At 46.1% G+C, this 22153-nt stretch overlaps 3 protein-coding genes and 1 long non-coding RNA gene across 8 annotated transcripts; 2 read left to right on the top strand and 2 right to left on the bottom strand.

The window, feature by feature from the left end:
• Positions 1-791: 791 nt before the first annotated feature.
• TMED6 (transmembrane p24 trafficking protein 6) lies at positions 792-6777 on the top strand. Its single transcript, XM_036833212.1, has 4 exons — positions 792-1704; positions 2976-3102; positions 4392-4543; positions 6380-6777. Exons 1-4 carry the CDS (start codon positions 1369-1371, stop codon positions 6611-6613), a joined length of 849 nt encoding a protein of 282 aa, XP_036689107.1. The 5' UTR covers positions 792-1368; the 3' UTR covers positions 6614-6777.
• On the bottom strand, positions 1717-10104 carry NIP7 (nucleolar pre-rRNA processing protein NIP7). 3 transcript variants are annotated; one of them, XM_036833215.1, is made up of 5 exons: positions 9962-10104; positions 9755-9841; positions 9513-9651; positions 8584-8724; positions 1717-1825 (listed from the first exon to the last, which is right to left on the bottom strand). In XM_036833215.1, the coding sequence occupies exons 1-5, from the start codon at positions 10015-10017 to the stop codon at positions 1802-1804; spliced, it is 447 nt and encodes a 148-aa protein (XP_036689110.1). In that variant the 5' UTR covers positions 10018-10104; the 3' UTR covers positions 1717-1801. The 3 variants fall into 3 exon arrangements, with proteins under 3 accessions (XP_036689110.1, XP_036689108.1, XP_036689109.1); XM_036833213.1 differs by lacking the exon at positions 1717-1825 and adding an exon at positions 4411-8378; XM_036833214.1 differs by lacking the exon at positions 1717-1825 and adding an exon at positions 8298-8439.
• Positions 10105-10165: 61 nt separating this feature from the next.
• Positions 10166-19715, top strand: COG8 (component of oligomeric golgi complex 8). Of its 2 annotated transcripts, XM_036833211.1 has the most exons (7): positions 10166-10699; positions 11956-12163; positions 12947-13774; positions 15978-16146; positions 16959-17134; position 18783; positions 19125-19715. In XM_036833211.1, exons 1-7 carry the CDS (start codon positions 10191-10193, stop codon positions 19280-19282), a joined length of 2049 nt encoding a protein of 682 aa, XP_036689106.1. In that variant the 5' UTR covers positions 10166-10190; the 3' UTR covers positions 19283-19715. The 2 variants fall into 2 exon arrangements, with proteins under 2 accessions (XP_036689106.1, XP_036689105.1); XM_036833210.1 differs by lacking the exons at position 18783; positions 19125-19715 and having other exon boundaries at positions 16959-17448.
• Positions 13822-17287, bottom strand: LOC118884987. 2 transcript variants are annotated; one of them, XR_005017421.1, is made up of 4 exons: positions 17145-17287; positions 16891-17041; positions 15948-16141; positions 13822-14734 (listed from the first exon to the last, which is right to left on the bottom strand). It is a non-coding gene; the product is annotated as an uncharacterized LOC118884987 (long non-coding RNA). The 2 variants fall into 2 exon arrangements; XR_005017420.1 differs by having other exon boundaries at positions 13823-14734; positions 16947-17041.
• Positions 19716-22153: the final 2438 nt, after the last annotated feature.

Raw genomic sequence — 22153 nt, 5'->3', positions numbered from 1 at the left:
AACACAATTATGAAGTGTGTTCTTCATAACATAACACATAGCTTGTGACAGTTAAAGTATTACCACTTGGAGTCACTGTGATGCCTTCTGAAGCAATACTTGGTTAGAAGGTACTCATGCTGTTTTAAGATTATGGCTGAGATAAAAACATTTAGACACTGTCAGAACTCAGAGACTGACAGACACACTGTCCTGATGGGTAAGAGTGTGAGGCCCACTCAGGGCCCCAGCTGTGCCAGCTGTGCTTGGAGATGGTGGGTTAGCCACTGGAATCTCTGGATGTCCATTTTCTCACCTCTAATGTAGTAGGTAATGGTACTTCCCTTGTAGGCTGTTGTGAGAATAAAATAAGATGCACGTAAATGTCTCCACCATGAAGTCAGCCTTTTTCCCCCTGTGGGTGCTGAAGAAGCCACAGATAAAAGAAAGATCAAGGGTTTGAACAATATAATAGTCTCTTTTAAATTTATTTATTTATTTATTTATTTATTTATTTATTTTATCTTTTGGGGCTGCACTGGGTCTTTGTTGCTGCATGCGGGCTTTCTCTAGTTGTGGCGAGCAGGGCTACTCTGCGTTGCGGTGAGCAGGCTTCTCATTGCTGTGGCTTCTCTTGTTGCAGAGCACAGGCTCTAGGCATGCGGGCTTCAGTAGTTGTGGCACGAGGGCTCAGTAGTTGTGGCTCACAGGCTCTAGAGCGCAGGCTCAGTAGTTGTGGCGCACGGGCTTAGCAGCTCCGCGGCATGTGGGATCTTCCCGGACCAGGGATCGAACCTGTGTCCCCTGCATTGGCAGGCAGATTCTTAACCACGGCGCCACCAGGGAAGTCCCTATAATAGTCTTTAAGTGGATTTTGGATAGCTTTAGATGATTGTATCAGTCAGGTGGAAGGTAGCAGAATGAGGAGGATTATCAGTGGAGGGGTTTGACCACTGTCTCTTGCTCACTCTTCATCCATTTAAATTTTTACACACACTTCCATGCTGTGCTCTGCTCTCCTAAGCTGTAGCACCGGGCAGAAGGAGGTCTGTTGAAACAGGTGTTGCCCCTCACATCTTATAGGAGCGACAGGTATCATCTAGCAATTTGATACAAGTGAGAAAAATCTCCCCAGCCACTGTGTACCGAGAAATGAGTCCGTACATTCAGGTGGTTGTAAATAAATTTGCCTAACGTTTACCCCCCAAGAGGCAAGAACTGAAAAATGACAGCCCAAAGGAGGGGTGGAAATCTCTCTTCTGAAGTAATAGATTCTACCTAGCACCCGTGAAGTAGGTCTGGTAAGCCACTGAGTTTTTGAGGTGAAAGCAAAAATCCTTCCTGTGAGCCAAACGTGGGGTACCATGCCAGTTCTCTTCTGGAATATCTATGTGTGGCCCTGAGACTGGCCTACGTGTGACTTGCAGAGTTAATGATTATCCCAGCAGTTGTCTGAACTGCTTGGTTCCACTGGGCTCCTGCAAGCAGTTAGAGAGGTCTCCAGAGAGCAGCATGTTCCCCTTGCTCTTTGGGGCTGGACTGGTGGTTCTGAACCTAGTGAGCTCTGCAAGGAGCCAGAAGACAGAACCTCTTAGTGGCTCTGGGGACCAGCCCCTCTTCCGTGGTGCGGATCGATACGACTTTGCCATCATGATCCCTCCAGGAGGCACAGAATGCTTTTGGCAATTTGCCCACCAGACTGGATACTTCTATTTCAGTTATGAGGTGGGTACTTGGTCATACTGGGGGCTTGTTTTTCTTGTTTGTTCATTTCCTTTTGTAAAGGGGGTCAGGTTTTAAATGAACACAAGGTTCTAGTTGTCTATATTATGCTGTGACTCCCCACCTGTTAATGAAACAGACCTGCAGTTAAATGGAAACTCCTGATGGATGAATAATCACTAAAACATATGGCTTGGCTTCTCAAATTGGGGGCTGTGGAAGTGTGCTCAAAGTCATGGGACAAACCGGGTGCCTTTTCCTGGAGAGGTAATCATCACACTTACTCGAGTTTAGAGATGAGAGGGGAGAGAATCCATTTTTTAAATATTAAAATAATATGGATATGGTACCAAGTTGAATGAAAAGTCACATGAACTTTGGAGACAAACTCAGAGATTTCAAAGACGCTTCAGTTTATGAGGTTGGGGGAGCAACATTTACTCTCTTGCCTTTAGGGGTAATTCCAGCAAATTGGAGAATCAGTAACTCAAGGCTTCTCTATGCAGTCAGACAGACCTGTTGCTTTTAGGAAGGTAAATGTTTTCAAGTTGCCTGTTCACAGGCCAAGTACTTTAATCCATGCTGTGCCCAAGGATGGTCTGCTCAACAGTCAACTTGGAAGCTGTTCATTTCCTTTGTTCTTTATCTTAGAAACCTATTAACTTTCTAAATTTTGTTTACAGAGTAAAAGACTATGTTGATCTTATTCCACTCCAATGTAACTTAAAATTTATTTTAAATTAACCTATCAGAGATTTTTTTTATCTCTGAATTTATAATAGAATAGTAGCTACTAGTCAGCTCACTGTAGCCTGGGCTTATCAAGACGCAGCTTGGAGGCAAGTACCTATTGAATGCCTTATTTATTTACTGTCAAGCATCAAATAAGCCCAAATCTGGTATACCACTGGGGAGGTCAAAACCAAGTGAGTTCAGCCAAGAACTCTACAGCCAGATTCACACATAACCAACATGTCAGCTGCATGGTCTGAGACACGTTTTCTTACCAGGGGTGCTATTGGCATTTGGGTCATTTCTTTGTCCTGCTTACTATTCTAACACGGCAGGATGTTCAGCATTGCTGTCCCCGCCCCCCTTCCCCTACTCGCAACACCAGGGCAACGTCTCAGCCCAAATTCAAAGTGGGGGTTGGGCAGTACCATCCCTGATTGAGAACCACTGTGCTGATGGTCACTGGATGTCAATCTTACCATTCAGCTAGCTTCCTGATGATGCAGCAGGAGCTTTTCTCCCTCTTTAATGTGTCTCGGCAGGTTCAGCGGACACTGGGAATGTCACATGACCGGCATGTTGCTGCCACTGCACATAACCCACAGGGTTTCCTTATAGACACCTCTAAGAATGTTCGGGGCCAGATTAACTTCTCTACGCAAGAGACAGGTCTGTTTTCGTCATCACGGCTATTATAATAATCATACGTTTCTTTGAAATTGGGAAAATAATGAGGAAATATTGAAATTAATTAAGTACCTGAGATGTAAAAGCTCTGGCTTTTTCACATATGGATGGTGAAATAGTAAGAAAAAGATTTAGCCTTCAACACCAAAAACCAGATTTCCTGGAGACTGCCAATGGCCAAGGACATTAATCAGCGGTCCACTGGCAGTTTGGAAGCGGTCTCCAGGTGACTAACTATTATAACTCCAGGGTCCAGAAGCTCGATTTTATCTTATCATCTCCAACGAACTAGATTATTGGAAAGTGATCAAAACAGGCAGACCCATTTATGATACAGAATTCCAATTAATAAATTTTATTATGGGATAGTATTTCTTTCCAGCCATCAAAACACTTGAGCCAGTTATCAAAAAGCAGAACACAAGGAAATGCATGGCCATGAAAAATATCCACATTCTACAACAAAGCACTTCTCCAGTCACCAGAAAATTCCTACAGCCAGATCGAGCCTGTCCTCACCCCAGACGGCACCAGTTTGAACTATCCTCTCTACCAGCCAGGTGCACAAAAAAAGACTATTTCTCAACAGGGACATAAGAGAATCCTTCACTGCGTGGCACAGGATGTTCAGCATTATTATGCAGCATCTTTGGCCCCTACGTGACATGCCAGTAGTGCCTTCCAGTCATTTCGACAATCAAATACACTGCCACACCTTTCCAACCCTGCTCCTCCACACTCCTCCCCCATCACCACACGCGGGGAGGTGACCCCAATTGAGAACAAGCACCAGTACATACCCCAACCATCAGCCCCCGTACAGACCACCTTGCAGGAAGTTACTCCAGTAGGATAGCTTCTTTCATTCACAAAGTATACATTTTTTCCCTACTTTCAAATTCAAGATGATATCCCAGCTCTAACGGTATGCAAGGAGCAAACACTATGCTCTTAATATGCTCTTGATCAGAAATTCCTTAAGAGATGTGGGAACTATACGCTGAAAAAGAGGAAGAAAACATTTTCTATCCAACATAGAGCTAAAGCTACTAATATTTGGCAAAACAATATTATTATAAATAATATTTAGTAAAATAAGTTTCATGTAAGATCAGTATCTTCCACATCAAAAACTGGATTTTGTACTTCCTAAGTAAAAAGAAGGTGCTATAGTAGCACATTTAACACTGGAGAACAGTTATCTCCAGGGAAATCTAGAGGGTGGGAGGATGGGAGACCAAGACTTGGTAATGATCTAGGGATTCCTACAGGTTTTTATCAGCTTTGTCTAACAAATCAGCAAAATCGCTTTGGTTCTGTGCAAGTATACCTCAATTTTGGAGTCTTCTATGAGGGGCCTGAGATGGACCACAAAGAGAAGAATGAAAGAAAACAACTGAATGATACTTTGGATGCAATTGAGGTAATTGTTTTGTGGGAGAGAAACATCCATGGAAACTGACTTTAAATTTGGAGGAAAGATTAGAATTATGGGAGTAATATCATCTGAGTGAGGGCTCATTTGGGGAGAAAACAAACAGGCAAAGGGATTTGAAGCCTTTAATTAATTTTGTGACTTGGAGCTCTTGAAATTCCTCACTTGTTTTATACCAGGAATTGGCAAATAACGGTTCACAGGCCAAATCTGGCCCACTGCCTGTTTGTTTCTTAACTTAGATACAATTCACCACTTTAAGTGTACAGTTTAGTGGTTTACAAGGTCCTGCAACCATTACCAGCATCTAATTCCAGAATAGTTTCATCACCCCAAAAAGAAACTGCAGACCTATTATTCACTCTGTGTTCCCCATGCCCCTCAGCCCTGGGTAATCCCTCACTAATCTACTTTGTTTATATAGATTTGCCTGTTCTGTACACTTCATGAGTGGAATCATACAATGTGGCCTTTTGTCTTTGGCTTCTTTTATTTAGCATGTTTTCAAGGTTCATCCACATTGTAGCATGTATTAGTACTTCATTCCTTTTTCTGGATGAATAGTATTCTATTGTATATTTAAAACACCACATTTTGTTTATCTACTTATCAGCTGGTAGACATCTGGGTTATTTCCACTTTTTGGCTATCATGAACAATGCTGCTGTGAACATTTGCCTACAAATTTTTGTGTGAACATGCTTTCATCTCTGTACACATATAAGCGGTATACTCTGCTGGCACATATGGTAACTTTTTACCTTCAGTGAGGAACTGTTATATTCCACAGTGGCTAAACCATTTTACACTCCCACCAGCAGTGTATGAGTGTTGCAATTTCTCCATATCCCTGCAAACATGTTATAGTCTTTTTTGCTATAGCAATCCTAGTGGGTATAAGTGGTATCTTGTGGTTTTTGAGTTGTGTCCCCCTAATGACATTGAGCATCTTTGCATGTGTTTTTTGGCCTTTCAGTTATCTTTTTTGGAGAAATGTCTATTCAAATCCTTTGCCCATTTTAAAATCTGGTTATTTGTCTTTTTATGGTTGAGTTCTAAGAGTTCTTTATGTATTCTGGATACAAGTCTCTTATCAGATATATGATTTGCAAATATTTTCTCCCATTCTCTGGGATCTCTCTTGACTTTCTTGATAGTTTCCTGGATGCACAAAAGCTCACTGCCTGTTTTTGTAAGTGAAGTTTGACTAGAACACGGCCATGCTCATTTGACAATTACAGCTGGCCCTCTGTATCTGCAGATGCAGAACCTGCAGATGCGGAGGGCCGACTATGGGACTTCAGCATCCTCTGCAGGTCCCGGAACCCATCTCCCCACTGATAATGAGGGACGGCTAACTGGACATAATGTCTATGGCTGCTTTTGTGCTACAGTGGCAGAGCTTAGTAGTTGCAAGAGACTGTATGGCCTGCAAAGCCTAGAATATTTACTGTCTGGCCCTTCAATAAAAATTTGCAGGCCCTTATCTTTTACCATATACAAAGAACAGAAGACATCACCCAAAAGGGCAATGATGTGCTGAGTACATGTCTAAATCTAGAGATAATCTGGAGGAACTTTCTAGTTTCAGCACTGAAGTTTTTCATTACAAAAATTATTTTTTTAAAACTGAAGTCCAGGCCATTTTTTCATAGACAACAAAACTAGCATTTATCAACAACTCCAATAGCCAACTTATTACATATCATAAAATCATATGTTACTCAACTTCCAGATAAACTAGGTTAGTGCTGGTGGGTACCCAGGTGAGGCTAGATGAGGTTAGGGAGGAACCCTTTCTGTATTTCATTTTCTGTCCTGCAGAAGAGTACACGAAAGGTGCAGAACAATATCTTTCACATGTGGCGATACTACAACTTCGCTCGCATGAGAAAAGTGGCTGACTTTTTCCTACTCCAGTCAAACTATAACTATGTGAATTGGTGGTCGACAGCCCAGAGCCTTGTTATTATTCTTTCTGGGATCCTGCAGCTATATTTCTTGAAGCGTCTCTTCAACATCCCAACGACTACAAACACAAAGAAGCCAAGATGCTAAGCTCGAACAACTACAGTGCCCTGGCTCTTTTCTTTTGGGGCACAAGCTCTCTCAAATCTTTGTAAAGTTATTGGGAAAAAATCAATTTTTCTTGTTAGAAAGTTGTAGCCTATTGCTCTCATCTACACAGGCAAAATCGCAATAAATAAAAAGGTGCAAAGTTTTGACGTTGACTGTTTCTAAAGTACACACTAAATGCTACCATCAAAATACTGTCCATCGTACTGCAGCCCCTTAACCTTCACTATGTCTATTGAGAAATTAACAGAGAAACTTGGAAGGGAGAAAAGTTGAAAAAAATGGGACAAAAACATATAAAACTGGGTTTTATATGTTGCATACAAAAACAGGAGTTGATAGAGTGCTTTTTTGTAATTGAAAAATGATTTATTTTTAGAGATGTCACCTTTGGAATTTAAATTAAGCAGTATATGCACTAAAGAAATTGCTTTACAATACAGGTACTTAAAAATTTTTTTGTCTGTGATATGTTTTTCACTAAAAAATATTTTAATAATTCTAAAAATAATTTTGGAAGGCATGGGAGAAGGATGGAGGAGCTAAATTATTATTTCAGGGTCTCTGATTAGTGCTTTTTGTCCAGTCCAGTCAGGTAATTAAAGATTTGTAAGAATATATGTATAAATGAATCACTTTGCCGTACACCTGAAACTAATCCAATATTGTATGTCAACTATACTACAATAAAAAAGTTTTTTTAATTAAAAAAAAAAACCAAGAGATTTATAAGAGAAATTGTTTTAGAAATCAAGGTGATAAAAATAACATTCAGCCTGGGATCACACCATTCAAGAAAAAGAGCGAGAAAACTGCTTGTAAAAGCCAAGATAATATAATCAAATTATATTCATAAGATCCTACTCTTAGTAACAGAAATACTCAGTATAAACATTACAGAAATAATTCTTACCATTTATTCAACACTATCATTTGCCAGGCACTGTGCTAGGTGCTTTATGATCATGATTTCTACTTCTAAAAACTATTCTTAGGAAGATGACTAGGCTGCTTTTTGAAACAGAAGGAAATGAAGCTTATTAAAGTTTAATGACTCATCTAAGGCCATACAGCTGGTAGATGTGAGAACTGGTATTTGAATCCAAGTTTTTTTTCCACACTACACAACACCTACCATAAAGAAAATCGGCAGAATAAACTGCTCTTACTGTTTTATCCAAATTTCATTTGTAAAATCCCACACATGACCTACTATTCTGATGGCAATATCTATCTTTCATAGTATTAATAAATAATTAAGAAAATTCATTACGTTCTTATCATGTGTTTGGAAAACAGTGTTATCACAGATAACAATAATACGCTATTCTTGTCCTCAGTTCCAACAATTTAGAACCTGTTACTCAAAACAAGAAGCCCTCTGATTCAAATATAAAACACAGTATTCTAGTTAGTCAAAATCACAAAGATCCGAAACCCCGTTTTTGAGCCATTTCTGCATAATAAGAATCCAGCCTGCATTTGTCCATAATAGAATATTAAACTAAGAAGTCCCTGAAGAGGTCACAGTGTTGACAAAATTCAACATGATGGTGGAGCCTACACAGACACAGGAAACAAAGCTAGGCCCTTCCACACAGCCACAAGTCCTCGCGATGATTTCGTTTTAAGTCAATGTCTCTTCATGCCGCACATATTCCCCAATGTCTGCTTGATGAAATACCACAATCGCCATGGGGTCTACTTTCCTGCAGTCTTGTGTAGACTTTGCTGCCACCCCAAAACCCTGGGATTCAAAAGAAGAGACACTGATTCACTCAAGTCATTCCATAAGTACGTATTGAGGTCTGGAAACAACAAAGACGAAAAGATACAGTTCTTTGAAGAATTCGAAAGGTGCTGAGAATTTAGTCTCTCAAGCGCAGACTGAAAATACATCCATCTTGAATAAAAAGATACTTGATTTTTTAACAGCAACCATCTCTACTCACCAAAGGGATGTCTGCCATGGAGTACACCACGACTCCCTGGTACTGAGAAGTATTTTCAGTGATTCGACCAAGTCCAGATTTCAGCACATGGTTCCCATACAGGAAGGATTGCTCTGCTCCAGGTTTTATCCACACTTTATACTGTAATAAAGAGAATTAAATCCAAGAGACATAAAAATGCTAAATAGTTAGACCCCTGCAGATAGGCTAACTGCTAGATCTATGGTTAATTTCTTTCTTTTTTTTCCTTATGAACTAAGTTTTTTTGGTTCTTTATTTTCTTTTCAGTTGAAGTATAGTAATCTACAATACTATGTTAGTTACAGGTGCAAAACATAGTGATCTGATATTTCTATACATTACAAAAGGATCACAATGATACAAAGTTATTGTATCTGTGTCGTGTCATCTGTCTCCATACAAGATTATTAAGATATTACTGACCATATGCCCCGTGCTATATATTTCAGCTGTGAGGTTCGTTTGTCTTGTAATATGAATTTTAAAGAAAAGAGAGAAAGACTCATGCTTCCCTTAATATGTTCACCCCCTTTAGACACCTGCCAGGAGGTTCTTACCTCGACTCTACAATCAACTTCTCCCATGGGCAGTTTAACAGCTCTTTTTCTGTACCCCACTACGCTCCTCTTCACAGCCTCCTATTTGCTTTTCGGTCTTGAGCTGGGTCTGCATAGGCTTTTCAGTTTCTGCTGGAGATAACTACCACTACGCGGCCACACAGGGCTCCTACTCCTGAGCCCCGACCACGCCCAGGCAGCAAGATGTACACACATCTCCAGGTGCTGGCACTGACCCTAAGCACCGTCACGGACTCCGTCGCAGAAAAGGTGCCCAATTCTGCCTTCTGATGTGGCCCTCAGCCTAGGCTTCCTCCATCCCTAGTGGCGGACTGAAACCACCCCACAAACCTTGGCATACGGTGCCAGGTAATCCAGAGCTGTGATGTGCAACCGAAACCTGTGGGTCTTCGTGAATTTTCCGAAGCACGTCCCCAGCGACACCAGCTTGTCACCGGAGATATTGGCGGCCAACTTCAAAATCTTCTCACTGAAGGGATAAAGAAAAAAGCAGTGTCAGATGAGGCAGGCTGGAGGGACCCAGGCCCCCACCCGGCTCTCCATGCTGCCTACCCGGCCCCGCGCCGCCTCACCTCACGTAGTACACCCGCTCGTTGTGCAGCCTGAAACAGTAGGTGCCGTCGGGCCTGTCGACCAGCAGCTGCAGATTCTCCCCGATGCTGAGAGCAAAAGGAGGACTGGAGGCCGCGCCCGGACTCGTCCCGGCACCGCGGCCCCCGCTCCACCCACGCCCCTCCCCGCCACCCACACACTCCCGCTTCTGCCCCGCGCACTCTTACTATTTTGCTATCTTCTCAAACATTACACGCGTCTCCTCTTCAGTCAGAGGCCGCATTTTCCCGCTGAGTTGGAACGCCGGATCCTCGTGCCTCAGTTACCGGAAACGGAAGATCAGCCGCCAGCCGCTCCCTGGCAACCTCAAAGCCTGCCTCTCTAGCTGCTTTCCAGTCGTTCCCCACGCTAGTGCCCCGTAACCTGGACGACTATCGGAGAAAGAAAGTGGGCCTGATGAGAAACCATAGAGACCGGAAGTGCGCCCCGGCCGCTTTGGGTTCTACGGAGTCAGCGCCCTCGCTGAGCGGGAGGGGAAGTGACGCTGCTGCTGAGAAGATGGCGGCGACGGCGACTCTCCCACCCTCGACTACGGTCTCGACTACGGCCTCGGCCACGGCGACGGCCACCGCGGCTGCTCTCGGGGAGGTGGAGGATGAAGGGCTCCTGGCGTCGCTGTTTCGGGACCGCTTCCCGGAGGCCCAGTGGCGGGAGCGGCCCGACGTGGGCCGCTATCTCCGGGAGTTGAGCGGCTCGGGGCTGGAGCGGCTGCGGCGCGAGCCCGACCGCCTGGCCGAGGAGCGAGCGCAGCTGCTGCAGCAGACGCGCGACTTGGCCTTCGCCAACTACAAGACCTTCATCCGCGGCGCCGAGTGCACCGAGCGCATCCACCGCCTCTTTGGCGACGTGGAGGAGTCACTTGGCCGCCTGCTCGACCGCTTGCCCAGCTTCCAACAGAGCTGCAGGTGCGGCGGGGCCGGTGCTAAAGGGGCTTTTAATACCTGTAATCGCTATCATTTACGACGACAGAAATAGCTAACACTTAGATAGCGCTTACGATATGCCAGGTTCTCCTCTGAGCATTTCATTAATCCATTTAAGCTGCACAGCAGCCTTCGAGGTAGGTATTGTTATTTGCATTTTGTGTATGAGGAAGTTGAGACACACAGGTTAGTGACCGTCCCAGGGCACAGCTAGTAAGTTTCGAAGTCAGAATTGGAACCCAGCAGCACGTCCCCCACTCATAGGGCTGTTGTGAGCACTAAATAAAGAGAATCCATGCAAAGCACTTATCATTGGGTCTGACATAATTAACACTCTACAATTGTCAGCTTAATATATGTGCATACTTATGTAAACCTATACACACAACAGACACGTACACACAACAGCTTGGACCAGAGGTCATCTGCTCTAAACCGTTCATTGATAGGAGGCTGACAAGGAAATCCTCCCATTTGGGGGCAGTAAAAATCATCATCAAAAAAAAAAAAAAAAAATCTTCCTTTTTGACCCATATTCTCCCTCCCTCGACCCTCAATCCATTATCCCTAATTCTGCCTTCCAGCCTTTAGTGATAAAAGTTTAAGTTTTCTTTTGAGTCTTTGCATATTTGAGAATAGCTTTAATACTCTTCCAATCCCCTAGAATAGATGGAGGCCTTCACAAAGCAGGTATCTGCAGTTACGGAGAAGAAATGGAGACTGTAGCAGGAACTGAGGTTGGACCATAGCATAGGAGAAGATTAAGAGGCTGAAGGAACTTGGGGGTAAGGCTGTAGTTCTAGGCTAGTTAGGGCATTATGAAAATAATAAGAATAGCTGTTATTAAAGGAACATTTACTCCATATCAGGTCCTGTGTTAAATGCTTTATACACGTCATCTCATTTAATCCTCACATCCTTATGAGGTGGGTCCTGTTACTATTTTACCAATGAAGAAACAGTTCAGAGAGCCTAAGTACCTTGCCACAGCTTGTTAAGTGGCAGATCTGGGTTCAAATCTTTTTATCACTTATTAGTTGTGTGATCTTGGACAAGTTGCTTAAAATCTCTGGGATTAAAATTTCCTCAAGGGTAAAAGTACTTACCTAATGGGGTTGGTGTGAAGATTAAATCAGATAAATCAGCCCAGTGCTCAGTTCACAGTAAGTGCTTGGTATTTGTAGCTAAGGTTTGGATACAGAGAAGCGAACCACCAATGTACTCGTGATTGTTACTAGGAATTTTGTGAAAGAGGCTGAGGAGATCAGCTCCAATCGCCGAATGAACACCCTGACTCTAAACCGGCACACGGAAATCCTAGAAATCCTGGAGATCCCTCAGCTCATGGACACCTGTGTCCGGAACAGCTATTATGAAGAGGCCCTGGAGCTTGCAGCCTACGTACGCCGACTGGAAAGGAAATACTCCTCCATCCCTGTCATCCAGGTAGCCAACTTGCCCAGAGAGGACTCAAACTGATGTTCTTGTTATCAGTAATTCTGTGGTCATCACTGACCCTTTAGGCAGAAACCTTAGGGAAACTCCTTGCATTTTTCACATCAGTTTCTGCAAGGCAGGCAGGCTTGATCATAAAACATACATTCATTATTCAGTCAGCTGATAAATATTAATCATGTGCCAGGCATTGATCTAGGTGCTGGGGATACAATGTGAACAAAGACAAGGCCTTGGCTCTCATAAGCTGCTAGTTGGCAAATAAATAAATAATATCCTTTCAGGTAGTGTTAAGTATCTTAACAAAATAAACCAGGGAATGGGGCAGGAGGCTAAGGTGGGTTACTCTAGGTAGAGTGGTCAGGAAAGGCTCTTCTGGTGAGATAACATTTAAGCTGAGACCCAGATGACGAGAAGGAGCCAGCCACATGAAGATGGGGGGGGAGAGCAAACCAGAAAGTGGTATGAACAAGTATAGCAGGCTAAGGAGGGAAGAAGTTGGAGTGTTTGAAGTATAAAGATAGCCATTCTGGCTGGATTGCAGTGAGCAAGGGGAGAGCATTAGGAAGCAGGTGAGGGCAGGAGAACCAGGCAGGGCCCGTAGGCCACAGTGAACTAGATCTTTGCTGGTGAACCTGTATGCGTCAGTTTTAGGAAATCTACTTCGTATGTCAGAACAGCAGTGGGAATGTTGGTCTGCAGTATTCAGGGTTAGTGGAGTGGGTTCCAGGGAGTGTCTTTCCCGGCGTGGTGACTCACCCCCTGTGTCGTCAGGGCATCGTGAACGAAGTGCGCCAGTCCACGCAGCTGATGCTGAGCCAGCTGATCCAACAACTGAGGACCAACATCCAGCTCCCTGCCTGCCTCCGTGTCATTGGCTTCTTACGGCAAATGGATGTCTTCACCGAGGCTGAGTTGAGGGTCAAGTTTCTTCAGGCCCGAGATGCTTGGCTCCGTTCTATCCTGACTGCCATCCCCAGTGATGATCCCTATTTCCACATCACGAAAACCATCGAGGCCTGCCGTGTCCATCTGTTCGATATTATCACCCAGTACCGTGCCATCTTCTCAGACGAGGACCCGTTGCTGCCCCCTGCCATGGGCGAGCACACCGTGAATGAGAGTGCCATCTTCCATGGCTGGGTGCTGCAGAAAGTCTCACAATTCCTGCAGGTGCTGGAGACAGACCTTAACCGAGGGATAGGCAGCCGTCTGGACTCTCTGCTGGGCCAGTGCATGTACTTTGGGCTGTCTTTCAGCCGGGTAGGGGCTGATTTCCGGGGTCAGTTGGCTCCTGTTTTCCAGCGAGTGGCTTTCGGCACTTTCCAGAAAGCAATTCAGGAAACGGTCGAGAAGTTCCAGGATGAAATGAACTCCTACACCCTCATCTCAGCTCCAGCCATCCTGAGCAGCAGTAACCTGCCTGCTGCTGTTCCAGTCACTCAGCCGGGGACCCTGCAGCCACCCATGGTGCTCTTAGACTTCCCACCCCTTGCCTGCTTCCTCAACAATATTCTGGTCGCCTTCAATGATTTGCGCCTCTGCTGCCCCATGGCCCTGGCGCAGGATGTGACTGCGGCCCTGGAGGATGCCCTTGCCAAGGTGAGCACATACTGTTGGCTCTCTTCTGGGGCTTCCTTTAGTAACAGGTGGCCAGACTTCTGTAATAAACCAGTCTGTGTGACGGTGGTGCCTGCTGACTTAGGTTTAGTGTGGTTTTAGAGGTTTTTCTGGTTGAAAAGCTCTGGTTAGTCCCCTTTCATGAAGTGTCTCACCTGTAGTAATGGTTCAGTAATATACTGATTTTCTATTGCTGTATAACAAACTCACACAAACATAGCAGCTTAAAACAACACACATTTATCATGTCTCAGTTTCTTTCGGTCAGGAGTCCAGGCACAGCCTAAATGGGTTGGTCCTCTGCTCACAAGGTTGCAATCAAGTTATTGGCCAGGCTGTGGACTCATCTGGAGCTCAGGGTCCCCTCCTTTCAAGCTCACTCACAGTGGCAGATTTCTGTTCCTTACAGTTGTAGGACTGAGGCCCTCAACTCCTAGAGACCAGCCCACTCCATAGGCAGTTCAGTGTAGCTTTTTGATTCTTCAGGGCCAATGGGAGAGCATCTCTGCTTGCTAAGTCTCCTTTAGGGGAGTCCTCAACCCTCTTTTAAGAGGCTCATCTAATTAGGGTAGGCCCACCCAGGATAACCTCCCTTTTCATTAATTCAATCAGCCGGTTAGGGATGTTAATTAAAACTGCCAAATCCTTCACCTTTGCCATATTCTGTGGTTAGAAACAAGTCAGAGATTCTGCCTGCACTCAAGGGGAGGAGATTACACAAAGGAGTGGATACCAGGGGGCGGGGATTACAAGAGCCATATTAGAATTCTGCCTGATACAAGTACTACTACCAATATTGCTAATATCTGAGTATGGTGCACATTTTTACACATTAAATCTTTAGATATTGGGTGCTGCTTATAATTGACGACATCTTACAGTCGCTGTCAACCAGGTGGCAGTTGTGACGTGGTTGTATAAAATCTTTCTGTTGATGTCCTCCTGTAAGAAAGAACGAGGAAGCATGAGCAATGAAGCTTTTTAGGGTCAGTGAAATTCAGATAATAGTAATTAGCTAATATTCATCTAGAGCTTATTTCATGCCACGTAATTTATCATACTTTACACATATTAAAACTTAATTCTCACAACCCTATGAGGTTAGGTCCTGTAGCTGGCCCTACTTTATAGATGAGGGAACTCAGGCACAGAGGGCGTGGGGTGCTTAAGTAATCACTTCGAGGCCACAGAACCAGTGAGTGGCACAGCTGGAGTTTGAGCCCAGAACGTCTGGCACCAGAGTCTATGTTCGTTATTTATTTACTTGTTGGTTTGTTTGGCCGTGCCTCTCGGCTTGTGACCAGGGATTGAACCTGGGCCCTCGGCAGTTTTCAAAGAGCTCTAACCACTGGACTGCCAGGGAATTCCCCAGAGTTTATGTTCTTAACCCTGTCACTGTGACACCTGCCTGTAATGTCAGCTAGGCTGTTATTTGTATGTGGAACTTCTTTTCCAGCTCTATTTTTTCCTCCTTTGCAATTTTCTAGTGGTTCTAGCATTGTGGAACTTCAGAGGCCTTATTCAGTAGAAACCTTTTGTAGTGTTGCTTCATCTTCCTGGATCCACCATAGTTCTGGTCCATCTCCCATGGGAGCCAAAAACAATGTATTCTGTGTATAATTTCATGATGCTCCTCCACTGGAACTGGAAACTGCACTAGTAATAAAACCAGTTGGATAAGAAATACATCAGTGGGGCTTCCCTGGTGGCGCAGTGGTTGAGAATCTGCCTGCCAATGCAGGGCACACGGGTTCGAGCCCTGGTCTGGGAAGATCCCACATGCCGCAGAGCGACTAGGCCCGTGAGCCACAATTACTGAGCCTGCGCGTCTGGAGCCTGTGCTCCGCAACAAGAGAGGCCGCGATAGTGAGAGGCCCGCGCACCGCGATGAAGAGTGGCCCCCACTTGCCGCAACTAGAGAAAGCCCTCGCACAGAAACGAAGACCCAACACAGCCATAAATAAATAAATAAAAAAAAAAAAAAAAAAGAAAAGAAATACATCAGTGAAGTGACAGAACTGCGAAGATTGACCACAATTGTGAATTTAAACAAGATAATAATATCATGTACTGTTTGGAACAACTTTCTTCATGAAAACTTGAGGGGTGCACATTTGTACCTAGTTTTATACACTGCTGATGGTGATAGACTAACCCAGTGATTGATGGTGCCCTTGTCTCTTAGGTAACAAAAGTAATCTTGGCCTTCCATCGTGCCGAAGAGGCTGCCTTCAGCAGTGCGGAGCAAGAGCTCTTCGTCCAGTTCTGCACTGTCTTCCTGGAAGACCTCGTTCCTTATTTAAATCGCTGTCTCCAAGTCCTTTTTCCTCCAGCTCAGATGGCACAGACCTTAGGTAAGAGAAGGGAAAAGATTTTTTAAACTATTTTATTGACATAATTCACATACTAAATAATTCACCTATTTGTAAAATTCAAGGTTTTTAGTAAGTGTACACAGGTGTGCAACCATTACTATCATCTAGGTTTAGAAAGATCCCCGGTGTTCATTTGTGGTCATTCCCCAATCTTGCCCTTAGCCCCTGGCAGCCACTAATCTACCTTCTGTTGCAGTAGATTTGCCCTTTCTGGACATTTCTTATCAACAGAATCATACATTATGTTTATATCTGGCTAAGTGGAAGAAACCAGTCACAAAAGAACCACATAATGTATGATTCCATTGACATGAAATGTTTACAGATGGTGTTTTTAAAATATTTTTTCGATTTTTTTTTATTTTTTTTATTTTTTTTATTTTTTCGAATTTGCCTTCCCTTCCCTATGCCCCCTCTCTCTGTGCCTGTGAAGGGGGTGTGGGAGGCACAATTTCCCAAAGGGTAGTGGGCCAGTGATCCCACCAGCGGAGTGGCTGCTCTCTGCTCCCCCAGCTTTTCCTTGGGCCTGTCCAGGGAAGCCAGTGTCTGCTGCGGCTCTCCTGGTGCTTTCTTTCTCTATCCGTCCTGCACTGTGCTGTTCCCATTACTTTCAAAGTCTGGCTTTACCGCATAGGTGACTGTCCCGTATCACAAAGGTGATTTTTCCTGTATTGAAATATGGTAACTGTGTTTGTTACTTCCAATAAGTGTTTTTTTTTTTACCTGTGACACATCAATAATTAAATTTATTAAACGCTTTTTCCACTTCTATTCTTTACCATCTGGGCCAGGCATTCCACCCACTCAGCTCTCCAAGTACGGAAACCTGGGGCATGTGAACGTCAGCATCGTCCAGGAGCCTCTGGCCTTTATCCTGCCGAAGAGAGAGATGGCCTTCTGTCTAGACGACAAGGCGCTAGTACCCGAGCTAACAGCTCCAGCACCAGAACCCCCCGCCGAGGGGCCAGTCCTCGAACCTGTCACCCCGGCTTTCCCTGACGGGGGGCAACCGGAGGTGGGATCCGCGGGACCGCCGCAGGCCGACGAGCCTAGTGCAGGCACTTGACAGGCGCCCCCTGCGCCCGGGCCGGTGCGGCGGTTACTGGGGCCCCGGCGGCCGAGGGGCTTGCTTACTGCAGCGCCCGGTGGGAACGGGAGTTGCCGCGCGTGGGAGAGGCTGCGAAGGCATAATTAAAGGGAGAACCTCCTGGTTATTCTTGTAAATGCTTGATTAAACTATCAGAAATGGAATTAAATAATAAAGGTGATGGACGCCACCCACAGGCAGGCTGCGAAGTGTGAGCGGCGCCGGCGTTCCCGGAAGGCCCGCGGGAACTGCACTTCCCGGCATTCCTGGGGGCGGGAGCTTCGGCTACGGGAGCCGGCTAGGGACGCGGGCGGGCGGGTGGCTAGGCTCCACGCGCCATGGGTCAGCTAGGGGCTATGGGGGCCGGCGAGGGACGCGTCCGGGCGGGCGGCTCTGCTCCACGCGCCATGGGTCAGCTGGGGGCTGGCCTGCTGCTGCGGTGGCTGCTGGCGCGTGGCTGCGTGGGGCCGGCCTTGCAGTGGGGAGAGCGGGTAGCGGGCGGCGGCGCCCGGGCCTGCAGCTCCACGCCCCCCCCGGATGGCCTCGAGGGCCCGGCGCGCCGGCGCTCCTACTGGCGCTACGTGCGGCGTCTGGTGCAGGGAGCGCCGGAGCCGCCGTACCCGCGCGTGTGCCAGGTCGGGGACCCGGCGCTGCGGGCCGTGGCGGCCCCAGTAGAGCCGACGCAGCTGGCGGGACCCGAGCTGCAGCGGCTGGTGCAGCGGCTGGTGCAGGTGATGCGGCGCCGCCGCTGCGTGGGCTTGAGCGCGCCGCAACTCGGAGTGCCGCTGCAGGTGCTGGCGCTCGAGTTCCCCGAGGCGCTCTTCCGCGCATGCGCCCCGCGCGTGCGCGAGGCCCGTCAGATGGAAACCTTCCCCCTGCGCGTGTTCGTGAACCCCAGCCTGCGTGTGCTGGACAGCCGCCTGGTCACCTTCCCCGAGGGCTGCGAGAGCGTCAGCGGCTTCCTGGCCTGCGTGCCCCGCTTCCAGGCGGTGCAGATCTCAGGTGCGGGGCGGTGGGGTCCCTGGGGCGGATGGGTAAATGCGTGCTCCCCTTTAACCTGCGGAGGCGGCGGCCTCGGATCCCACGAAACGGTTTCCGCAAAGTTCCAGTTACAGCGTAGACATGTTGATGGCTGATCAGCGGAGCCTGCCTACCCACGAGCAGACCCTGGAGTGGACAAAATTCAGGACTGACGGAATGGGATGGGGCAGGAGGCGCCTGTGAGAGAAGAGCCAGCTCAAGTGGGGCACAGGGTTGGGGGGTTGGTTTGGGAGGGTGGCCTGGTTCCCCTGTTAGCTCACACCACGTCCTCTGCCCTGTCGCTCACCTTGTGTCTGTTTCTCTCCGTCTTACACACACACACACACTCTCTCTTACAACCTTGTGTCTGTTTCTGTCACACACACACACACACAACCTTGTGTCTGTCACACACACACACACACACACACACACACACTTACTTCTGCGCCAATTAGATCTGTCATGGTGGAATGGGAGAAGTAGAACCCAGCTTTGCCTAGCCCAGAGTGATAAGCCATTACCTGTCATACCACAGGATGTTTTGCAGTGTGATTCTTTGCTGGGGTTGGGATGATTGTTCCTCTTGAGCAAGTCACTTGGGAAGATCATCTCATTTCAGCCCCATAGCGAACCCAGCAACCTACTTGTCAGAGTTGGGAACCAGATTGAATACTTGGTAAGAGGCAGAGTTCAGACTTCTTTTCTAGGAAGGATAGGGGCTGCTGTCTGCATTCCCTTCTGATATTGCCTCTTGTAAACAGGAACAGCCAGGGGCAAGGAAAGGCTAAGTAGGTTGAGAATGATGCAGTTCAGCATGTCCTCACCCAGGCTGTACCTTCCTTCGCAGGGATGGACCCCGGAGGAGAGCAGGTGGTGTGGCAGGCCAGTGGGTGGGCAGCCCGCATCATCCAGCAGGAGATGGACCACTTGCAGGGCTGCCTGTTCATTGACAAAATGGACAGCAAGACATTTACAAACATCCACTGGATGGAGGTGAATGACTAAAGCTTTCCTGCTGCATCTGAGGACCCTGAAAACCAAGACGCAAACACTTTGGCTTTAAGCTGGGCATGTCTTACCTGGCATCGACTTGGTATTGGCTCTGCTCCGACAGAAAACAATGGCCTGTCAAAGCATGCCTTCCTGAGTTGGAGGAAGATGTTAATGTTTGCCCTGAAATGAGCTATGGACAATGTATTGCCTTCAACTTGAGAAGAAAAATAACTCCCCTGAAGGAGTGGACATTTCCTGGCAATTTTGTATGGAGATAAAGACAGGGTGGAAGCAAGTAAATAGCCACTCTCAGTAGACATGATTTCAGAAAAGCTGTATCATCTGTTCCCAAAGCCAAGATTAGATAATAATGTAGTCCCAAAACACCTGAAAGCTGTGTTTAAAACTGCGGATTAAAGCTGTGGTTGATCGTCTTCACCAAGTTCTTACGTCTACAAAGGGCTCATGTGTGCTACCTGCATAGTCTCCGTTTGTTTTGGATACCAGTTTGCCTGTGGAAGTAAAACACAGGACAGAATGTCCCCAGTTCAATGACAATATTAACGTAACTGAGTATTCATACATTTTAACAGGTTCAGATACAGTTTAGGTCTCCAGCTTTTGCTTTCCACCTTTAACAGACCTGGGGAAGACTTTTCTGCTGAGATCTCTTAGGCAGCTGGTACTTGGCTCATTCTTTGGATGGAGGCCGTGGAGCAGGGCTGGGGGAGGGGTGATATAGGTTTCCCCCATGATCTGAAAGAAGAGTGTTCTGATGAAACCTTCCTAAGCTGAAATAGCATAAATTGAAGAAGCAGTTACCTTAGGACACATCTTGCTAACAGATGCACAAAATAAATGGAGATAAAGCACAGATGCTCACAGATACAGTTCAAAGCTATGGTTGCTTGACGCTGAGCGTAGCTCCCAGGGAAGGAGCTTGGCGGTGCCACTCTGGCAGCTCTGAGTGCGCACTGCTTCTATAATGGCTCACTGCAAAACAAAAGCTGAATGCTGTTGCAGCTTTCACCTTTTTCGTAGAAGTGAAAATCCTCTTCAAATTTCTTTCCATTAGTGAAAACAGGTACTAATACAGGTCTTTCATAAAAGCAATGCAGTGTAAAGTGAAGTTTCAAAAAGTGGGGGATGCCTGTGGTTGAGAAGGCGCAAAGAGCCTCTTCCTGTCACAATTAGGGCAGAAACAGAAAGCAGAACTTGTGCTTCCTTGTCACCACACTTATTTTGAAAAAAATAAATTAGCATCATGGTGACCAGTATTTTAGCTTTAAGATTCTGTCACAGCTTTGTCAAGAGGTTATGGAACTCATTTCTTTTGATACTTGTCTTACCTCATTTTTATGTTGAGTTTTGCCATGCAGGTACTCTTACCAAAGTCCTCAAAATCCAAGTACCCATAGCGTAAGAAGTCCAGTAAGTTGTTTAGAGAAAATGTGTTTTAAACAGTAGTTAATTAAATGACCCCAGGAAAGACCCATTTTCCCCCATGGCTTTCTCTAAACAGCCAAGCCTGGGGGCCTGTGAGGCCAAGCAAAAGAGAACTGGCTCTCTGTGCATCACACTTCAGAGAGAAACAGGGCCCAGCACTGCCCTGAGGTGAGGACAGAGACTCAGCCATCTGGGAATCTGTAGTAAGCTCTCACGTATACTGAAAACATGAATCCTTAGGAAAATTAGAATTCAGTGAGCCTCCTTTCTATTGGACAGTGTTCAGAAGCTCCTGCAGGATGGCATCAAAACATTCTGAAGATTCCTTACCGGCTCTGCGGATAACAGTCCTTAGTAATGCCTTTGTAATGCAGATCAGTATTTGCCGGAAGCTTCCTGAATCAAGGCCTAAAAGTAAATGATTGCCCAGAGTGGACTGTGGAGAAAGCCTGAGACTACGCTGCTGACAATATATGAAATTTACTGTTGTAACCAAATCCACATACAAGGAAGGATTTGATCAACTAGCCCAAGACACTACAACCGAAAGACAACAAATTCTTGCATTTACAAGAAAGAAAATCTCTCCCACCTTGGCCAGATATATCAGCTGCAAAACCACACACACAGATCAGCACCTTGAGCTAATAAAAGTTTTAGAAGTCAACTTCCACAGCGAAAATCAATGTACGCAGAAGGTTTAGAACAGAATTCCCAGGTAGGGAGGAAGTGAATTTCAGAGCAAGCACTTAGGGAAGGAAATTCCTCTGCACATATTAGCCACATTGAGCATAGCCACCGTGCCAGCCTCAGTAGTGAACAGAACATTCATTTGCCCTGTTACTGGTGGTAGAGAGAGAAATGGAAAGGCAGGGCAGCTGTGAAAGCTGTGACTAGAGCTGTGAGGATGAGCCACAGCAGTCCTACAGTTTCTGCTAACCCCTGTGACTCGCCAAGGTGTTCAAGCAGTAGAAATAAGGAAGCAGTTTAGGGGAAAAAAAAGGCAAGAGCCTTCTGATTTAAGTAAAGGTAACCAGACACAACTAACTAAAATGAAGCAGTACAAGGAGGGGGTGGTTTATAGACCAGCAATTGATGGCTGAAGGCACATAACTAATCAAGAATATAATGGGGGAGCTCCTGAGTGAGTGACAAAGATCCCAGCCACAGTGACATCTGGAGGTCAGGCCTGCTGATGCACCAGCACTGGAGAGGAACACTGGGCCTAAGCCTTCAAGGAACTAAGCAAAAGTTGGCTCAATTCAGCAGATGCTCCTAACCAGGTCAGAGAAACACCACAATGCAAAGATCAAGAGGGGCCACATAATCAGTTCTGGACCATTCTGGTTGAAGATACAAAGGAAGAATGCTAGGTTTTGGAGGGGGAGGAGAGCTACAGCAACCGGATGCCAGGCTGCTTCTGCTGCCCCTCAGATA

The sequence above is a fragment of the Balaenoptera musculus genome, chromosome 19 (assembly GCF_009873245.2).
Source record: "Balaenoptera musculus isolate JJ_BM4_2016_0621 chromosome 19, mBalMus1.pri.v3, whole genome shotgun sequence".
Lineage (NCBI taxonomy): Eukaryota > Metazoa > Chordata > Mammalia > Artiodactyla > Balaenopteridae > Balaenoptera > Balaenoptera musculus.
Note: the sequence above shows the minus strand (reverse complement) of the source record. Positions and strands in the feature narration are given on the sequence as shown.